The sequence below is a fragment of the Harpia harpyja genome, chromosome 1, assembly GCF_026419915.1.
Source record: "Harpia harpyja isolate bHarHar1 chromosome 1, bHarHar1 primary haplotype, whole genome shotgun sequence".
In the NCBI taxonomy this organism is placed as follows: domain Eukaryota; kingdom Metazoa; phylum Chordata; class Aves; order Accipitriformes; family Accipitridae; genus Harpia; species Harpia harpyja.
In genome coordinates, this window is record NC_068940.1 from 86491532 (window position 1) to 86510741 (window position 19210).

Here is a 19210-nt window from a genome sequence, read left to right on the forward strand (position 1 = left end):
TAATATTTCAGTATTACTGACCTCATTTTCTGATGAAAAAAAAATTTAAATTCTGCAAAATGGCGAATAATATTCCAGACAGCACAGGCTTAAGGAGTTAATTGAATAAGACGGGAGGTTTGAACATTAAATCAAGATGTAACTGCAATTCTCAGTGCCTTTAATGAAATTAGGTATATTTCCTTCCAAAAATCTAATATTTTGCCCATGGATAAACCCTATACTACAGGTAACACTTCATAAACTTGAGGTCAGCATATGTTTAAAGTTCTGTAACAATAATCTGACTAATATTAGGGATAGTATCAGTTTTAAAAAAAATAAGTGCCTTTTTTTTAACTCTTATTATTGTTTAGTTTTATAGATCTTTGGGAAATTGCACTGAAACCTGTTTCCTTTTTTCAAATAAAACTCCTCTGTCACATGTGTGCAGTACTTTGCTACTGTAACCATCATGAATTAATATTCACAATGGCATAGACCTACTGGCGTACTGATCATGGATGTAGACTTTTATTTGTAATAAATAATATTGCAAAGTTGCTCAACTGCTACCCAACAGAATAGTTGCCAAAAGAACGTTTTAAAGATTTCTCAGGTATTCCCTTAATACTTACAGGAATGCCATAGTATTCATATTCTAGTGAGACAAGATCAAATATGTGGTTAAGGAGTGTGGCCTATGATTTAATCCAAAATTAGATTATTTGAAGTAAAGTTAAAACAAACAAACAAAGAAACCCCCAAATAACCCTCTTCTCTGCAAACAAAGCCAACCCAGACTCTCTACCTGACAGTTACCTATTGATCCCATAACCTGCTCAGAAGTTTCTTCTTAAATACTGTCTCCTACTGATTTATTTCTGTCCTAAAGGATGATATTTCTTGAAGGACCTCTGACAGCTCATGTCTATGGTTATATTTTGAGTTGATAGTGACAATGGAGATGAAGACTGTTGTTTTTGAATTAAACTGGATTTTTTTGTGCTTGTACCATGATATGGCAAATAGAAAGGACTGACAAACCAGCTCTGTACCATTTATCCTTTTAGCTTTCTCTATCATGTCTCAAGTTTTGCCTTTCTTTTCTAAAAAAACCCCTGTTTTCTGGTAAGAAAATCTCTTCATCCTTGATTAAACACTGTTTCATCTGCAAACTGCCACATTTCTGCTGTGTCTCTTTTTAACCATGATAAATAACTAGAATTGAGTGTACAGCTCAAAGGTAGTAACTGTTATCAGTATGTTATGGCATTACACTGATTTCAAGATGTGCTCTGCTCAACTCCCAGTGAGTTCCAAATTTTGCTGACCTTTGACTCTGCAATAATATCCACACAGTTGGATATTATTATGCATGAAGAAAACTTTGAGACCACTGGTGTACTTGTAAAGTTATGAGGGGGATTAAAGTTGTGTATTTATTTTGTTAATTGAGAAGTAGTCTTATCAAAAGACTTACAGCACCTAGATAAATGAGAGATGGCAGTCCAGAGCTTTATAATTGTGTCTTGTGCAGATAACAGTGCTGTGGGTCCCACTGCTCTGGTTGCATACAGCTCTTTGCCATGCAGAGCACCGTAATTAAAACAAAATTCCCACAGTTATAGCTTAGGAGTGCTTTATTGTCACAGAATGGGAGAGACAACTGAATAGACTGTGAAGAGCAACCAATGCTTACTACAGTGGCATTCCCTTTCTCCCTCCTGGCTGGAGGGGATTTATTGCATGGATTTCATGTTTGAGAGCGATTCTGTTCTGGGAGTGAGCTAAGTTACTCCCAAATCTGTGGTGAGCTATTTTCTTCCTGTACAACAGATACCTGCCATAGGTATGTAGGCAGATGATAGAGAAATGAAGTTAATCCCATTTGCTCTATGCTGGACAACTGGAAGGTAAAAAAGGTAATTAAAAAGGTTGTTTTTTTAAAAAAAAAAGAAAAGTATGTAGGGCTTCATAATAAAGGCTTGAGGTGCTGCCTTGAGAAAACCGAAAAAAGTTACTCAGATTTAACACTTATTCTATTGCTCTACGTAGCACAATGATGTATGTAACTTATTCAGGAATGCAGGCCCAGGCTCAAATTAGGCAAGACTGGACATCTGAGGTGTTCACAGAAGGATATGAGGTCCAAATTGCTCCTCTCTTTCTCTCCACTGACAGCAAAGGAAGGTTAGAATGATTGCACTGCTGTCTTAGGAGTTGTATAGGTGGGCTGAACACATTTGGGCATTTAGAGGAGATTTTTTTGTGGGATTTAAAGCAATTACAGAACAACAAATCTACTTTCTTGGCAGTGCTTTACTTTTTTTTTTTTTTCCTCACCAGTGGTCAACATTTCTTGTTGAGATATTGGTATTGTAAAACCAGTGCTGAACTGGATCCTACTTATGTTCACTGTTCCTATTAGCTGTCTCATTTCTACATGCTAGCAGAAGTCAACAGGATGAGCTTAAGCCCTGCAAAGCAGGAGTTGAGATGAAAAAGTGCTGAAAATTTTCATAACCCTTATTTCTACCAGTTCCTGTATAGAGGAAAGGTGCCTGATTCAGCCTTATCTACATTTGAAATCAGCTCTGGTGACTGTTGGTCAGCATTCATAGGTTTGCATCTTGGCTCTTGGAAAAATAAAGCTATAATTTTTCCTCAATTTGATACTTACATTTAGTTTGTCTGTCAGTGAAAATTCTTAGAGAAAATTCAAGATTTCTGTCCATTTTCTGTGATTTTCCTCTTAGCTTTTAATTCCTTTTGACCCCTGAAAGATTCTGGTTTAAATAAAGGTAAATTCTCTGACTCCTATATACTAATTAGAATGTATAGAATAGTAAAGTTCTTGAAATGATCTTCATAAATAATGTTTTAGTCTGTCTGCTGTGGTTTAACCCCAGCCAGCAGCTAAGCCCCATGCAGCTGCTCACTCACTCCCCTGCAGTGGGATGGGGGAGAGAATCAGAAGGGTAAAAGTGAGAAACCTTGTGGGTTGAGATAAAGACAGTTAAATAGGTAAAGCAAAAAGCTGCATGCACAAGCAGACCAAAATAAGGAATTTGTTCACAACTTCCCATCAGCAGGTAGGTGTTCAGCCATCTCCAGGAAAGCAGCGCCTTGGGAAGACAGATGCCATAACCCCCAACGTCCCCCCTTCCTCCTCCTCCTCGCCTACCCAGCTTTTATTGCTGAGCATGACATCATACAGTGTGGAATATCCCTTTGGTCAGTTGGGGTTAGCTGTCCTGTCTGTGTCTCCTCCCAACTTCTTGCCCACCCCCAACCTACTCGCTGACAGGGCACCGTGAGAAGCAGAAAAGGCTGTGCAAGCACTGTTCAGCAATAACTAAACCATCTCTGTGTTAGCTACACTGTTTTGGTCATAAATCCACAACATAGCACGATCTGAGCTGCTATGTAGAAAATTAACTCCATCCCAGCCAAAACCAGTACAGTGTCTAACTTTAATTAGCTCTTTACAACAATACAATCTTCTAGAAAGCTCACTCTCAAGAATCATTCAATAGTGTGAGAATGGTGTTTAAATACTCTAGGATGACTAATGAAATGCTGAAATGTTTCCATTATAGGTAACCTGTTGTAGCATCAAAAAACCTTCGCTTGGTTGCATATAAACTATCTCGCTGTTCACAGACTAAGAGTGTAACGTCTGTATCAAGAGAGCAAGCATTTACAACTTGATATCTCACAAGCAAGTTGTGATGTCAGGCATTTAAAGAAAAACACAGAGAAGAATTAAGCTAGGGAGAAGTCATCAGCATCTTCCACTGCAGAACTTACAAACATTGGTGTCTTAATGCTGGAAGGCTTCATGATGCCTATGGAAGAAATCTTTCAATACAAAAATCTTTGATATCTTTGGATTCTGTTTAAACCAGGCGGTTTTTCTTGGTGGGTGGATAGAAAGTGGCCCAGTTTATGACTACATTCCTCCCTGTCCCTAAGCAGAATATCTTTACTTTCCAGGCTATTCTCTGAAATGCATATAACTTACAAAGTTTCTCATTTTGAGATAAAAAATCATGTATATGCTAAACTGGTGGCTTGTCTAAGGAGACATCCTTTCATTAAAAGAAACTAAGTCTCAGCTGTGTTCACCAAGTAGCCCCTAACATAATGCGCTATTTTTAAGATGTGAACACCTTATAACTAAGGACCTCTTATCTGTATTTTATACAAAACAGTCTCCACCCCACAATCCAATATCTAGCTGTATTTCTGAGACATGACATTGTAGAATACCACAGAAAAATCAAATTAGAACTAATAAAAGGCACATGACAGCATCTATGTAGGCACACTGGGTGTTCTACAGCCGCAGATCTTCTCTCCTTTGCCACTTGAGATTCCTCTATGATGACAGAAAGAAGAAACCTTCTAGAATTTCTTTACTCAGCCTAAGCATCTGAAAACTTTGTGCTGTATTTACTGTGGTTTTTAACTATGCAGGCAACACTCATTTGTAGCTATAAGCAACCAGGAATGCAAGAGCATGGACATTTCTCTTTTTTTTCACAGTGTGGGTCAAGCATAAACTGAACTTGAAATGTTGGAAATCATGAAAGTATACATACACTCTCAATAGCCATGTATATTTATGAAGCAATTAAAGTATATGCAAGGAACAATGACACTCTTGCTTTGCAGTAAAGGTAGAATGTTGGAATTTTTAATGTTTTTTAAATTTAAAGCACAGATAAAAGATTGCATTGGTTGAATTTAAAGTGAATATTGTACATGATATTAACAGCATCCTCAAGGCACTTTTACTAGGTAAAGGTTCTCTGGTGACAGATATTAAAGCCTTGATTGTTCTCCTTCCTAAAACATTTTATTATATTTTGTTTTTAGAAATCAGAAGCCTCAAAATCAATTTTTGAATAACATTTCAGAGAAATCTGATTTGCATAAAAAGGAAATATTAACTTTGCTAATTTGTATTTTTTTTCCCCTACTCAATGTCTTGTTTATGTAGCTTCTTAATATAGTATAGGTAGTGCGGTAATAGTGAGGATACAAATGATGCCCATTTTGTTCTTGAGTATGTGTTTATTACGTATGACTATGCAAACATTAGAAATGTATAGAAAACTACTGAATGCCATCTGAGAGGTACAGGTTCCCATGTGAAACATCAAAAACTAGCTTGGATGCAAATGTGAAAAAACGGATAATAATCCAGTTGTTTTGCTTCAACACAAACAAAATAGGCATATAATGTTTCGGGTCTGGATATGATTTCATTTAGACTGAACTTTCCATCTTGTTGACTACCAAAGACAAGGGCCACTGTGACTTCAGGATTTCAGGGTATTTTGCCAGTGCCAGAATCAGAGAGGGTCCGACCTGTTTCAGAGGAATTTAGGCCTTTCTGTTCCAAGTGTAAATGGCAGCTGGCTTGCTACCCACAGAGAGAGTTGAAAACATATGTCTATCTAGGGCACGTATCCTGTCATTAGTTATTTAGCAGATTGGACTTCTGGTAACTATTTCCCTACAAATCACTATAGCCTGAGACTTTGCTGAATCCTTTTGTCTCAAAAGTCAGAAAATCTTTCCCTTGGACTGTATCAGATCAGAATATATGATTCATGTATTTGCGTGATAATTCCCAAAGAGCAAGCCAGATCCAGACATAATTGTTGAGGAGTATGCTGCAGACGAGACATGGAGGCTACGTGAATAATCTCATCGAGACCTGTCCTGCTCTAGACAGTGTGTGTGTGTATATATATATATATATATATACACCCCCCCCGCCCCCCAAATGGCTTTGAAGTGGTAGTGTCTCCAGTGTGTGCAGGGGAAAATGAGAAAAAGGCAGTTTTCAGATCAGGAAGGGAGCTAATTTGGTGAGGCACAGATGCCAAGAAAGAATGGAATACTCGTTTTGGAAGTTGCTCTTCTGAGGTCTGATTTCGGTTGGAAGGGACCTCTGGAAGTCATCTAGTATGACCCTCTCCCCAAAGCAGGGCTAACTTGAAACTTAGATCAGGTTGCTTAGCTCCTTGTCCAGTTCAAAGAATGGCCTAATGCAGTTCCTTCTGTCACTTCAGAGTATAGCTCATTCTTGGTGCAGCCACTGACTGCTGAACAGGTATAACTACTCATCTACTTCCATTTTTCTGCCTATTTGTGTGACACACATATGCAATTAAGGTATGTGCAGTCCTTTGATACTTGAATCATCTCGGTTTAATCTAAAGACCTTTGTGGCAGTTGTACTTATATTGAGACAACTTCACACAGTGTCTTCCCTTCTCTGTTTATCTTGGGCCAAAAGAATACCATGAATTCCCAAACTTTCAGTGATGGTCTTACAAATAACATTATTCTGTTGGGGCAGCAGCATTATTCTCCATCTTCTGACTTGTTCCTTCTAGCACTAGATGCTTTCCTGGTCTTCCAGGTGTTGCTAACTGCTAGTGAAATAAATATGTAAACAAATATTAAGGTGACTTAGGAAAATATTTTTTCTTCCATCTCTAAAAACACTTTTCATACATGCTTTGAATGCCTAAATCTTTTGAAAGTGGTAGTGCTAGAATATGGAGGAATTCTTAATTTCTGAATTATAATTATGATTGTTTGAATTAGCTATAATCTTAGTGTAAGCACTCAGACCTTCTGGTTGTTTGGCATAAAGGCCAGTGCAAATAGTTAGCGAATAATAAATATCTGCCATATGCTGCAGCAAGAGATGAAGTTTCCCAGATGAGAATTCATCAACATAACAATACAGAACATTGCCGATTATGGCCGAAATACTTCCCACCTCCTGTCCCTGGGCCAGGCTGTGCCTGACCTTTACACAGGTCCGCAGATGTCATGAGAAATTATGAAGCACTTCCTCTTCACTCCCTGCACGTAGTCCACAGGAGGGCCCAGCACAGCTGAAGTGCCTCCTGGAATCCCTTCCGATGTTAATGGGAGTTTCATCATTGACTTCAAATGAGCTTGGACTTCATATCCATTGTTTCTTCTCCTCTAATAATATTGCCAAATTACCTTCTCACTCTGCCCTGCCTCCTTCCACATTAATCTCACACTGGTGTTTCCCTGGACATGTTCTACTCTTCCACCCAGACCTTCCAGCAAGGAGGCTTTTGAAGATGTTCAATACTTACCAGAGATTTCCGAGTGCATGACAGTACAGGGATAGCTGCTGTACAACGTGCTTCACACACACAGTGGGTTTGATGCTTTGCAAATTCATGTATGCTGTATCACAATGCTCAGTAAGTCCCATATGTTACAAATGCCTCTATATGTAAAACAGCAGTAAGACTGATGTTTAAAATCCATTTGGGACCCTTCAGACTGTATATTGGTAACAGCCTCTGAGGAATAACATGCTGCTCCCCACAAAAAAGCACACGGGGAGGTATCATACCCAGCACAGCAAGAAGCCATAAAAACCTCAAGGGTCTAAAGGTGCTCTAAAGGCACCTTCCTTTTCAGAAGGATTATTTAATTCCACGTAGGTGCTTCAGTTTGTGAAAACCCAGCTAGCAAGCAAGGTTCTGTTTTTCTCACACTCTGATTCACGAGCAAGATTTGAATCCTGTTAACAGCAGATATAGCCACCACAGTCAGAAGAATAAATAAATAATTTCATTTATTGGAGCTCAGAAAAGTGCCTCGTTAAGAGTTTTTAAGCCCGTGCGTCCCCTCAGGCTCTTCCTTTCCGCCCCCCCCGCCCCGAGGGCCAGGCTGTGCCTCCCGCCCCGGCCCCGCGTTCCGCTCCCCGCCGGTCGTTGGAGCAACCTGCTCGCACGTGGGGGAGGAGTGATGGGGACGGGCGGGGGGGGGGTAACCCAAATCCTGGTTTCCCAAAAGTAGGTCTCTGCTACTCCCGCAGTCCTCGCTCTCGAGAGAAACCCGGTCGTTCGAGCGGGGGTTTTGTTTGAGGCTTGAGTTCACCTCAGAAAGAGAGGAGGAGGAAGGATGTCCTGCTCCCTCGGTGCGGGTTTGGCTAATTTTCTTGGAAAACAAACCAGTGACACACATGCGACGCTGACAAGGTAGCAAAGGGCATTAAAAAAAAAAAGAACCAGCACCACAACGACAACAACAAAGAAACCCCAGCCCTCCTCTCAGCTATCACCACTTTATCACCTGCATGTGCCTGGAAGGAGGCTCTTCCCTCCGCTGAGGGGAAAAAAAAAAAAATCAGCTTAGGAAAGCAAAGTTTGAACAGCGAATTCCTGTTATTTCAAAACGCCCCATGTGACAGGATATTTCCTTATCATTTCGAGCCCAGAGCTTTCCCCTGATCTGCCAGCCCTTCACAAGTGCGGAGGACCTGCCCGGCGGGAAACCCTCTCCTCACAGCGGCGGGGCGCCACGGGCGAAGCCGCGGCGATGGCTCCTTCCCCGCTCCTGCTTCTCCTTGCACTTCTCCCCCGGGTTTTTCCGCTGCTGGGTAAGTGCCCGCAGGGGCTGTGCGGGATAAGACGTGCCGAGAAAGGAGCGGGGCCGTGGCGGGCACCGAGCCCAGCCAGACCATGGAGGGGGGTAGGTAGAAAACGTCCGCGCAGGTAGACAAGCCCGCGGCCATTTTAACCCCCTCGGTGCTGCCTGAGAAGAGCCTCGATGCGGTGGGGCGGGCGGCTGAGGGAGGGCCCGAGGGGAGGCGGTAGCCACCACAGTGTGGTGGGTGAAGAAAAATGAAAGCCCGGGAGAAAAATTCTATTATGATCTACTTGGGACATTTGAGGGAAAAGATGCTAGATCTCCCTGTATGGGTTATAATGGTGAGGTAAGTTGGTTCCTGTGCCTGGCATGTTCCTATGCATTTTAAAGAACCTCCTTTCAGGGCTAAGTTTCAAAATATGGATTACTCTGTTAGAAATTGGTGTAATCCAAAGTACCAAGACTGTGGTACTCATGATCGTGCTGTGGTGGACCTTTAAGCGTACCACCTACAGCTCATCTATAGTGAAGAATTGCACCCTGCTATGGGAGCTCTATAACAAATGTTGCTACAGAACATTGAAACACAGTTAATGGTTATATAAGTAATTCTGCTCAGCCCATTTTACAGATACAACTCACCATGTTGACAGGAATGGTATCAAATGTTTACAGAGGAGAGTTGGCAGGGCATAGAAAGTGTTGCACAAATACCTGGCTTGTTTCGTATTCTTCTAGACTATCTAATAACTCACACAGAAAGTGTTGTATGGGAATCTCCTTTGGTGTCCCAGCAGGCAGAGCAAACACAGAAATAAAGCTGTAAACTAGAGCAATACAGGACCGTGCTACAAATCTGCTGTATGGTCATGGATGAGACAGGAGCAACTCTGGGGGGAAGGAAATCCTGCAACTACAGTCTCAGCCACAGTTGCTCCTGCATCCTGCTACCTCCTGTTCTGTCCTCCTGTTTTGTTGCCAACTTCAATGTCTGCTTGGCTGTGTTGGCCCTTTAGCTGCTTACCTATGTATTATTCCCTGTCAGAGCCCTGTGTGTGCTGGGGCACTTGTACAAGCAGCCGTGCTGTGTTTACACACTGCTAACGCTTTGTAAAGGTGCAGTCAGAATAGCAGAGGGCCAAAGATTTGTCTCTTTTTTTTTTTTTCCCCCACTGGCCAGACCTCTTTGTTCAGCTTTCTATCCTTGTTTCTGAAGCCAAAACTCTGCACCCTTTCAGGCTTGGGTGAAACAATCCAGGCTTTTGACTTTGGGGTACCTTTTTCACATATGTAGCATCCTGTCTTTAACACCATAAGCTGCATAAAATAAGGAATGTTATTTTAGGTCACAAATACAATTGTAGCAGTTTGAAAGATCAGGCAGTGTTTTCCACACATGTGAAAGTGTCTGACATGTCTTTTACCCAGAAACTTTAAATAAGATTTCAGGAAAAGGAGAGTTGCAAGCATTGCATATATCAGTTTACAATAACATTGTGCTAAATGCTAGTAGAAAAGCAGAATAAAAAAAGTTATCACCAGCAGTGATAATTATACATTTCCTTGTATTGTCTGTGAGTAAAACAGATTGGCAAAAGGCAACAATTTCTGTCTCCAGTGCTCATCAGTTTTACACTACTTCCCAGTGAGTTGGAAGCCAAAGGACAGGAGAAGGAAACTGAACCATGGATGAGATAAGTCTAGGTCAGCTCTTTCTCTGAGAGAGAGGTTATTTGTTCCCAGCTTGTTCTTCTGCAGAAAAGTACGATCATTTCCACATTGGAGCCTCAGCAGAGAAGGGAAAATTTTCTGTGGTTAACCTGTTTTCCTCTTAAATATTTCTCCATTATAGAATTTGTTTAATTTGGTAATCATACACTAAAATAAATAATGTTTTAATTAGCTTCAATCCCCAGAGTCACATATATTAGTATTTCTCTTTCCTAGCTTGTAGCCCAGTTAAAATATAGTTTTAAGACCTCGTGCATCCTGTTACGTTATGTGATCCAATATCAGAGAGAACTATTAAGTTACCATGCTAAAATGTATCTCAAGGGGATCAGAGAGGAGAAATTCTCAGTCCCTGGGCAAGACCAGCTCAGAAATGTTGCACTCCATAGTACATCCAAGTGTAAGAGATGCTAAAAACTTTTCTAGTGGTTAGGATTTTGAAATAAACCTTGAATACATGAAAATGCATGCTGTAAAGCACTATTTGCTAAGAGGGAGAAATAACATTGGGAGCTATGAAGAGCCTTGTAGATTTTCATGAGTCATTAAGAGACATAACTGATGATGGCAAATCCCACTGTTGTCAGTATTTTAAGAAAGGAGAAAGAAATCACTGATTACTCTAGTTGAGTGAAAAATGAATATGCTGTTCTAGGCCTACAAGTAGCTTGTGTATAAAGCTTAAAAAAAATATCCTTCCCCTCAGTTAAGACTTAAAGGATCTTAGCAGAGCTTATGGGAGCAGAACTCCCTGGTGTGGGGAAATGGAGCCTGAAGAAATTAGTGGCTATTGTCATCTCCTCACACCTGGAAGCCAGGATCAAGGAGCCAGTGCTGCTGGAGTGCTCAGTGTCAGGTTCTGCAGTGTGTGGTGTGCGTGCTCCCTTGCTTCAGTAACTCCCATGGGTGCAGTTTGGAATAATAACATGAGTGTGTTTTTTCTCTTCAGTTTCACACATGCTATAAAGTTACAGGAGACACTAGAGCTGCACCTATGCTGCCTTGTGCTTTTGCATGTAGATGCTTTCACTGACACAAATAGTTGAAATGTCCTCACATCTGAACTAGTTGCATTCTACGGTCACTTTAACAGGTGTATGCCATAGGAGTACCGCACCTTCTTTTGCTGAACAGATTATGAGATTTTAACCCCAAGAATAGTGTCTAGATTAATATTTCATTTAGATAGTATGTAAGATTACTTCAAACCAAATTATTCCAGTGTTTTTTGTCTTACAGATACTAGCATCTTCTTAATATATAATGAAGATCACAAGCGCTGTGTACTGGCTCAAAGTTCTAATTCAGTGACTACTGCTCCTTGCGTTCAAGAAAATGAGTCACAAAAATTCAGGTGGGTCTCAGATCACCAGCTTATGAGCATAGGATTCAAATTGTGCTTGGGAGTGCCTTCGAAGAAAGACTGGGTTCCGATCACTCTGTATCCTTGTGACAAGGCTAGTGAACTTCAGCGATGGGAATGCAGAAATGAGACTCTCTTTGCAATCCAAGGGGAAGATTTGTTTTTCAACTATGGAAACAGACAGGAAAGGAATATTATGCTGTACAAGGGATCTGGTTTATGGAGTAGGTGGAAAGTCTACGGAACCACAGACGATCTGTGTTCTCGAGGCTATGAAGGTAAAGTTCTGTAAATTAATTTCTGTATTTCAAACTCATTTCTATGTGTATCTAATTAAAATATTTAGAAGTGTAGGAGAATTTCCTTCATCTCGTTAATGATCAGTGAGTGTGACTTCTGGTGAAATCAGGAATACTTCAGTGTGTGTTTTATGTTTTTTGAGCGGTTCATTTTGCTTTTTTGTCAAAGTTGTCAAAGTTCTGACAGATAATTAACCGTGCATGGTAGTGATTCATTTGAAGAGGGGAAAAAAAGTCTATTGTTATTCAGAACGTGTATAACTATTACACAACAGTTAATGATAGCTTTTACTCTTTACATGTGTATGGAAAGACCTAGTGTAAGTGTATAGTCATGTTGATTATGTTTTTTTCTTTTTCCTTGAGGAGAAAATATTAATTATGCTGTAAGGATTTAGTTAACTCTTGACATCTTAAGCTCCAGTATGTTGTAGATGCATTCCTAGGTGTTTGAAGTGAGTCTCAGAGTTGGTGCTGAAGTGTTAGACAAAGAAATAAGATATTTTAAATAGTTAAATTTGAAAAAGTTATGTATGATACATACATACAAACACACACATATATATATTTATGATAAGTATCTGGGAATATGTTTGGCTCCCATTTAGTATTCTTTAATAAAAAGAAATGGTCACAGAGGGATGTATGGATGCATTTTCCATGATTTACACAATGGCAGATTACAGTACTAGTCCTTGGTCTAAAGCCAGAATAAAAGAACCTTAGCAAAGCAAATTATGTGAAAGGAGGCGGGGGGAGATGGCGTGGTGGCCTGCCATTCCATCCTCCTTTGTTTTCTAGCAGCTCTGTGAGACAGTGACCTTGGTATGTCACCTCTCTAGCAGTCCCTGTCAAGTAGTGTTCCTCTGTATGTCCTCCCATCAATGCATGTACATTATATGTGCACTCACAGAAAACTGCTTTAGTTACTTTGATAAGTTTCATCGAGTCAGGCTTCCGATGAAACAAAAATTACCTTTAGATGCCAGTGGAGATTTTATTTGGGTGTAGTATATTGGAGTCACCTGTGGTATATATATTTCAATTTTATATGTACATGCTCTTCCCTGTGTAAAATGGTCCGCAATTGAGTGGGTTATTGACAGAAGAATCAGCAGTTGTTTGTGCTTAAAAAGAAAATTGCTTAGCTGTGTGGATTTTATACTTTTGATTGTTATACATGTAAAATTTAGCACAGGAATGTACTTGTCTTGGATCAGTCAGTTCTGGTCAGTGGTCTGCTTAACCAATAAAAAATTGTCTCATTGTGGACATGGTTGTCAGCTTAGACCCAGAGAGTAAAATTATCGATGTCCCATTTCTAGTACAGTTAAGCATTGCTTTCTATAATTTCCTATAATATGATCATAAAGCTGAACTGATGTATATCCCATGCTTATGACTGTTTATACATTTTTAAATTCTTGTGTCTCCTTAGATACCTACACAGTGAAAGGAAATGCCAATGGAGCACCTTGTGTATTCCCTTTTAAGTTTGGTGATAAATGGTATGCTGACTGCACAGATGCTGGCAGATCAGATGGCTGGTTCTGGTGTGGAACCACTTCAGACTTCGATGTTGACAAGATATATGGATTTTGCCCATTGAAATGTAAGTTTTGTATGTTCATGATTCTGTTGAACTGTTATTCAGCTGACTGGAAATATTGGTGTCTTCATCATGTGCTTTACTGTACAAAATACAGTCTGAAATGGTGCATTTTTCTGTCTTTACTCAGCCTGCTATCCTTTTAGGAACTACTTAAATACATAAATATAGGGCTCAGCATAAAAAAAAATTGACCAACTACATCCAGGTGAAAGTGTGTTAATCATATGCTGGAATCTGTAATTACACCATTTACTTAAATAGGCAGTTAATTAGATGTAAAGACATTACATTAGTATATGCAAAAGGCTGTGTAGAAATTTGTGCAGCAGAACTGGAAGCTAGAATATAGCTTAATTGAAAATTAAGACTACTTTGTAGAATGAGTTGCCTTTTAAACATGAAGGAGCTTACATGAACTTTTTACTAAATCCCAGTATTTCCCAAATCTGTGTGCTATGTTGTAGTTCTGTATTTAAAATCAATGAGAAATATTTATATTCTAAATTCCCTGGTTTGAGTACAGTTAGAGTTTCAACCGTAGTATTATGAATATAAAGATCTTTATTAAGAAATGTTGATATTACTTTAAGTAAATTGGAGTAATATGTCTGTATGTATTTGAATTCTTTTAAATTTGAATACAGTTTCTCTGAACTTCTGTGAAACATGTACTAAGCATTTTGTCTGCAAGCTGCTGCTTCTTCTGTCATGCTGAGAGAGGTAGCACTTCTCCCTCCCTTCTTCTTTTTTATCATGTTTTGCTGTAAAGCTCCAGCTGACCACAGTCAGAGCTAAAGAGAAAAGTATGTCTTTCCTTTGATGTGAAGAAAACAGTTTGGGTTGATCTTAACTGGTTTGGTGATGAAATATTAGTGTCCTTGCCTGATTTCCATGAATGTTGCATTCATTATTTCAGACAAATAAAAATTGCATGTTTGTTTGGTTGTTTTTTTTTTTTTTCCTATACCAGTATTATTTTCAAGATATTAAAACATGTTGGGAATATCAATCCCATCAATACAGCACATGCAAGGTCAACTTAAGAATGCTACCTGTCTCGTGTTCTCTGAGTATAGCAAATAGGAGGTATCATTAAAATTTCGTTTAATTCTTTGGCATAATGCAAGGAAATCCATTCAGATGGCTGTGATTGCTTTTGGAAAAAGCTGCTTCATGCTGATTGCCTGCATGTTTCCTTCCTGATTCTTCAGTACTGGCTATAAAATATTCAAGTTTGGGTCATGTATTTTAATGAGAGACAGGCTGTGCTAGCAGAAGTTTTAGTCAGCCCTATGAAAGAGGAATGCACTGCATGAAAGAGTGATAAGTTAATAAACTTCAACAGCACCTTTAAAAATAGAATGTTTAAGTCTTTTTATGTTAAAGTTTATTTAATAAGAGTGAAATGTTTGTTTTTTCTTAAACTGGCTGGGGGAGCAAAGGTGCGATATGAAAATATGTGATGCAACCTATTACAGCTGTTCATACTGAGGCCTGGACATAAGTGAAATTATCATGACTGAACCAGTCACTTTTTTTCATTGTGAGCAAAACCAGCTCAAATGTTCTCCAAAATAAAGAGGGCATAAGACTATAATTATAACAGTTATTATACTCAATAGAGGTGTAGAAATTTGACCAGTGAGGTAATGTAATTGTGAGTATGACCCTTTATTTGGTGCTTTAAAAAGAGATGCTGATACAGTGACAATAGAAACTTAAATGCCACAGGAAGAATCAGAAGTGTTGCTATATCAGACAATTTTTAGTAGCTTAGGAAATACCGGTTCTTTACAGGTTACACTCTGTCTTTTTGAGCTGTATGTTGCACTGCAATATAGAAGTAGGTGCTGGGGAAGAAAACAGGTTGTACAGTGTAAGACCATCAGGAGAGTGAGTCATGAGGTGTGCCTATAGCTGTATTCAAGTGAGCAAAAGTCTATTGAGGCCCCTTTCTTGACAGATGAAAGAGCTAGAATTTCTGTGAAGAATTTAGAAAGCCTTATAAGTGATGCATAAAACTTGCAGCTGACTAGGAAGGAAACAAAAAGTGCAGAGAATGAGGAAATATTTAAATAGTCATAGCCTGGTATGTTAATTATTGGGCAAATCTACATCTTTGTATTCATTCACAAATACTGAATTTATTTTTTTATGACAGGCTTTTTCCCCATGCTGGTGTTTCAAGATATTTTGCAGGGGTTTTCATTGTGGTTCTATGGCTGGTTCAAAATGCCTGGTGAATTGGTCAACTAAGTTATATGGGGTTAATTGCGTTGTTTCTTCTGATTTATCTGGAACTCATAACCTGACTTTGGACCTCACAATTTTGTCTAGGAAAGAGAAAGAGAGGAGCACTTTGGGAAAAGATATCTAAGTGAAGATAAGCATGTGAAGGAAGTTTAGTATAATTCGGACTTTTTTACTATTGACAGCATTGTATCTTTATATACTATATTATAAATTCACATAAACTGTAATGTCTTTATTATGAGATTCCTTCCCTGCTATATGCTCAGAGAGGAAGTGATGGCAGTTATTTTATAGATTGTCTAACACGATTTATATTCAGTTTTTGTTTGCCATGATTTTATTCATGCGGTTTCCAAGGATATTGGACTAAGACTCCTACTTGCTTTGGATGGATAACTAAACAAACAAGAACACTTTATTGTTACTGCTAGTCAAAGGCCAGATTTCAGCTTGCAATTTTGAAATTAAAATCTCTCAAGATTCTTCCATTTCCTAATTCAGGAGAAAGACCGTATTTTGATATGGTAATCATGTTGACTTTTTTTTAATTATAAATGTCATAAATGTCTGCATTGGTCAAGACTTTGTGCCTTTCCTGTAAGTTTGAACTTGTCTGTCAAGGGCTATAGCAGAAATTCAATGCATTTTTGGTCTGCTTTGCTTTGTTTTAAAGACTGAGAACTTTCAAAGACACAAGTGAAATTTTCCAATTTACTATATCATACTTCTGGGGTTTTGATAGTAATCATAGCGGAAATAGCTAGTTCTCACTAATTTCAGTGTATACAAAAAGCATGCTGAATTCATCTGTGTAGGGATAAAGTTCAGCTTTCTAATTCTTTTTCCAGTTATGTACTAAAGACAGGTGGGGTTTAACATTAATTTAGTTTAGATGCTAAAATATATCATTCCAGAAAAATGATTCATCTTCTGGTTTCTTGGGATACTAAACTTTAAACAATAGTATATAGATTTTCCAAAATCCTGCTCTGTGAAGGTATTTGACCTCACAGAACTCAAAAATCTTAAAAACAAATTTGCCAAGGATCATAAATGAACTTTATTTTTGTGAAAGACAAAAGTTCTACAGGAGAGCACCATATGCAAGTCAGCTATAAATTATGAGACTGGGAGTGTGAGGCGGAAGGTTGGATGAATGCCTGAGACTTGTTTACCTCTTCCTCTGTAATAATTGTAGAAGATTTATAAAACCCTTTCTATCAAGTCAGAGGCAGTTTTATTTACTGAATTATAGATTGTACTATTTTTGCAATCTCCATTTTATCCTAGGCTTGTGCTTGTGCACAGGAATTTATGTTCTTGTAGAACACAGTGTAGCGAAGAAATTTTGCCTTCTGATAGTCATAAAATATTTTGGACAGAAGTTGGTTTGTGGATAATGATAATGGGATGAAAGTTCCCATTTTTAGTCAAGTGTCATTATTACAGTAGGTTATATTAGATTTTTTTTAATAAGGATAATTTGAAAAGAAGCACTTCATTTTATCTATAGACTTTCAGATTTAATACAGGAAAAAGTGGAACTAGTTACTGACCTGCTGACATTTAACATGTATCATCCTTTGTCTTGAGTTTTGTTTATTGTACTGTTTTCCTCTTATTTGCACACTTAAGTTTTCTGAGCTCTCTGAATTCGGAAAAGGAAAAGACCTCTTTCTCAAATTTTTCACAGCTTGCAACTTCAGAAACTTTGATACAGGCTACAGGATTTTCAGTCATTTTCCCATTGTCAGCAGACATACAGTGACCTCTGCTATACTCTGCTTTTGTCATGCAACTTTAATCTCTTTATGTGATATGTTGCTCAGTATTGGGGCCTCCTGTAGGTTCCATTTTTGGCAGAGCAAGATCATACTTGTGGGGATTCAACTGAGACAAGCCAGGAGAGACTGCACCAATGTAAGGAGTGTGGTACCTTCTGGGGCCACTTCTAATGTTGGGCCCTGCTGGATGATGTTTTCACTGGTTTAGCATTGCCTAAATGTGCCAAGTTCAGGTATTCAAGGAGATCACAGTCAGGTCACATGGCAGAGAAGAAAGCGTGATGGTATGTCAGATATATGTATAAGACAAATCAGGAATTGAAGAAAAATGTGAAATGGATGCTAGTAATGTAAGTTTTGCCTTCAGCGCTTGGGTCTGATTACCTCTGTCACAGTAAGAAAATACATAGTCACTTTACATAGTGCCCAAAATTAGTAAAAAATTGGGGTTTCTAATCTCAGAAAAGTGGTCAGCTTGATATACACTTTAGCTAGCATAAATCTGGAATTTTTTAGTCTTTTTCTCCACAGTGACAATCAACTCTTTTAGCATGACTTTAGCCACTCAACTTCCACCTTAAACAGCAATTTTGTTATACCGGAGAAAATGGTGACCTTGTTTCATTACCTGTGTACTGTCCAACACAGCTGTCATGGTTTAGCTCTGCTCTGGATTTACTAACACATTAGAGAGCCTCAAGACTCCTTTCAAACCAGTTGTCTATAGCAGTGTTTAGGTTTTGTGTATTTTTGCTATGCAATTTATTATGTATTTTACCTGGCTCCGTCTTCATGATCAGTAACAGCATTTCTTTTTCTCCCTACAGTTAATAGTATTGATTTGTTGTGGAATACAGATCCTTTAACAAATGTCCAGTATCAGATAAACTCTGAGGCAGCTCTGAAATGGCACCAGGCAAGAAAAAGCTGTCAACAACAGAAGGCAGAGTTATTAAGCATCACAGAGTTGCATGAACAAACATACCTGACAGGTAGGGTAGTATTATCCATCAGGCTTTTTTAAAAGAGCATTATTGTAACAGTGACACTTATATAGCATGTTACATTTTGAAAATTGCTATTTGTTCAATTCTAGTAATTAGTAAATTTAAATTGTTATCTTGAATGATTCAGCTGGGAAAATCGGACAGATAATGATTATTTTATCTTGATTAAATATTGCCAGAAGCTTAGAGTAATATAAAAAATACAGCAATTAAGTAATGCAAACAATGAAGAATGAATGTTGGAATGCAGAAAAATGCAAAATAGTTTGTAAACCAAAAATGTAGATACCAAGATTGCATCCTTTTTGTGCTCTACTTGTGTGCACTAGTCAGCATTTTTGGCCTATCTCATTGAAGCTGTTGTATCATCAGTATGTGCTAAAATATGAAAAGAAAGAAAAAGAAGTAATAAACAAAAGGACTCACAAATAGCTTGTTTTATTTTTGATCTCCTTCAGTGTTTTTTGAAGTAATTTCCAAACTTCTCTGAGAAAATTCTCTTCTGAATTTGTACTTGAATATATTTACATTCTACAGTGAGACAGTCTCCTCTTTATTACCTTCTTAGCTTGTGTACACACATGAAATAGTCCACTAATTCATCTATTAAATAGATTAGAAAATATTTTGAGTATGTTACATCAGTTGGAAGATAAACTATTCTATGCCATAAGCTATATGTTGTACTATGTAAGTTCACAGAATCAGAGAATTAGAGAATGGTTTGGGTTGGA

At 38.5% G+C, this 19210-nt stretch overlaps 1 protein-coding gene across 1 annotated transcript in view; it reads left to right on the forward strand.

Moving 5' to 3' along the window:
- Positions 1-8299: 8299 nt before the first annotated feature.
- MRC1 (mannose receptor C-type 1) overlaps positions 8300-19210 on the forward strand; it is a 62538-nt gene continuing 51627 nt past the window's right edge. The window contains exons 1-4 of the mRNA XM_052803602.1: positions 8300-8437; positions 11398-11799; positions 13259-13432; positions 18297-18461. Of these exons, the coding sequence (XP_052659562.1) occupies positions 8377-8437; positions 11398-11799; positions 13259-13432; positions 18297-18461 (802 nt within the window). The 5' untranslated portion in view covers positions 8300-8376. The remainder of the gene's footprint in view (positions 8438-11397; positions 11800-13258; positions 13433-18296; positions 18462-19210) is intronic.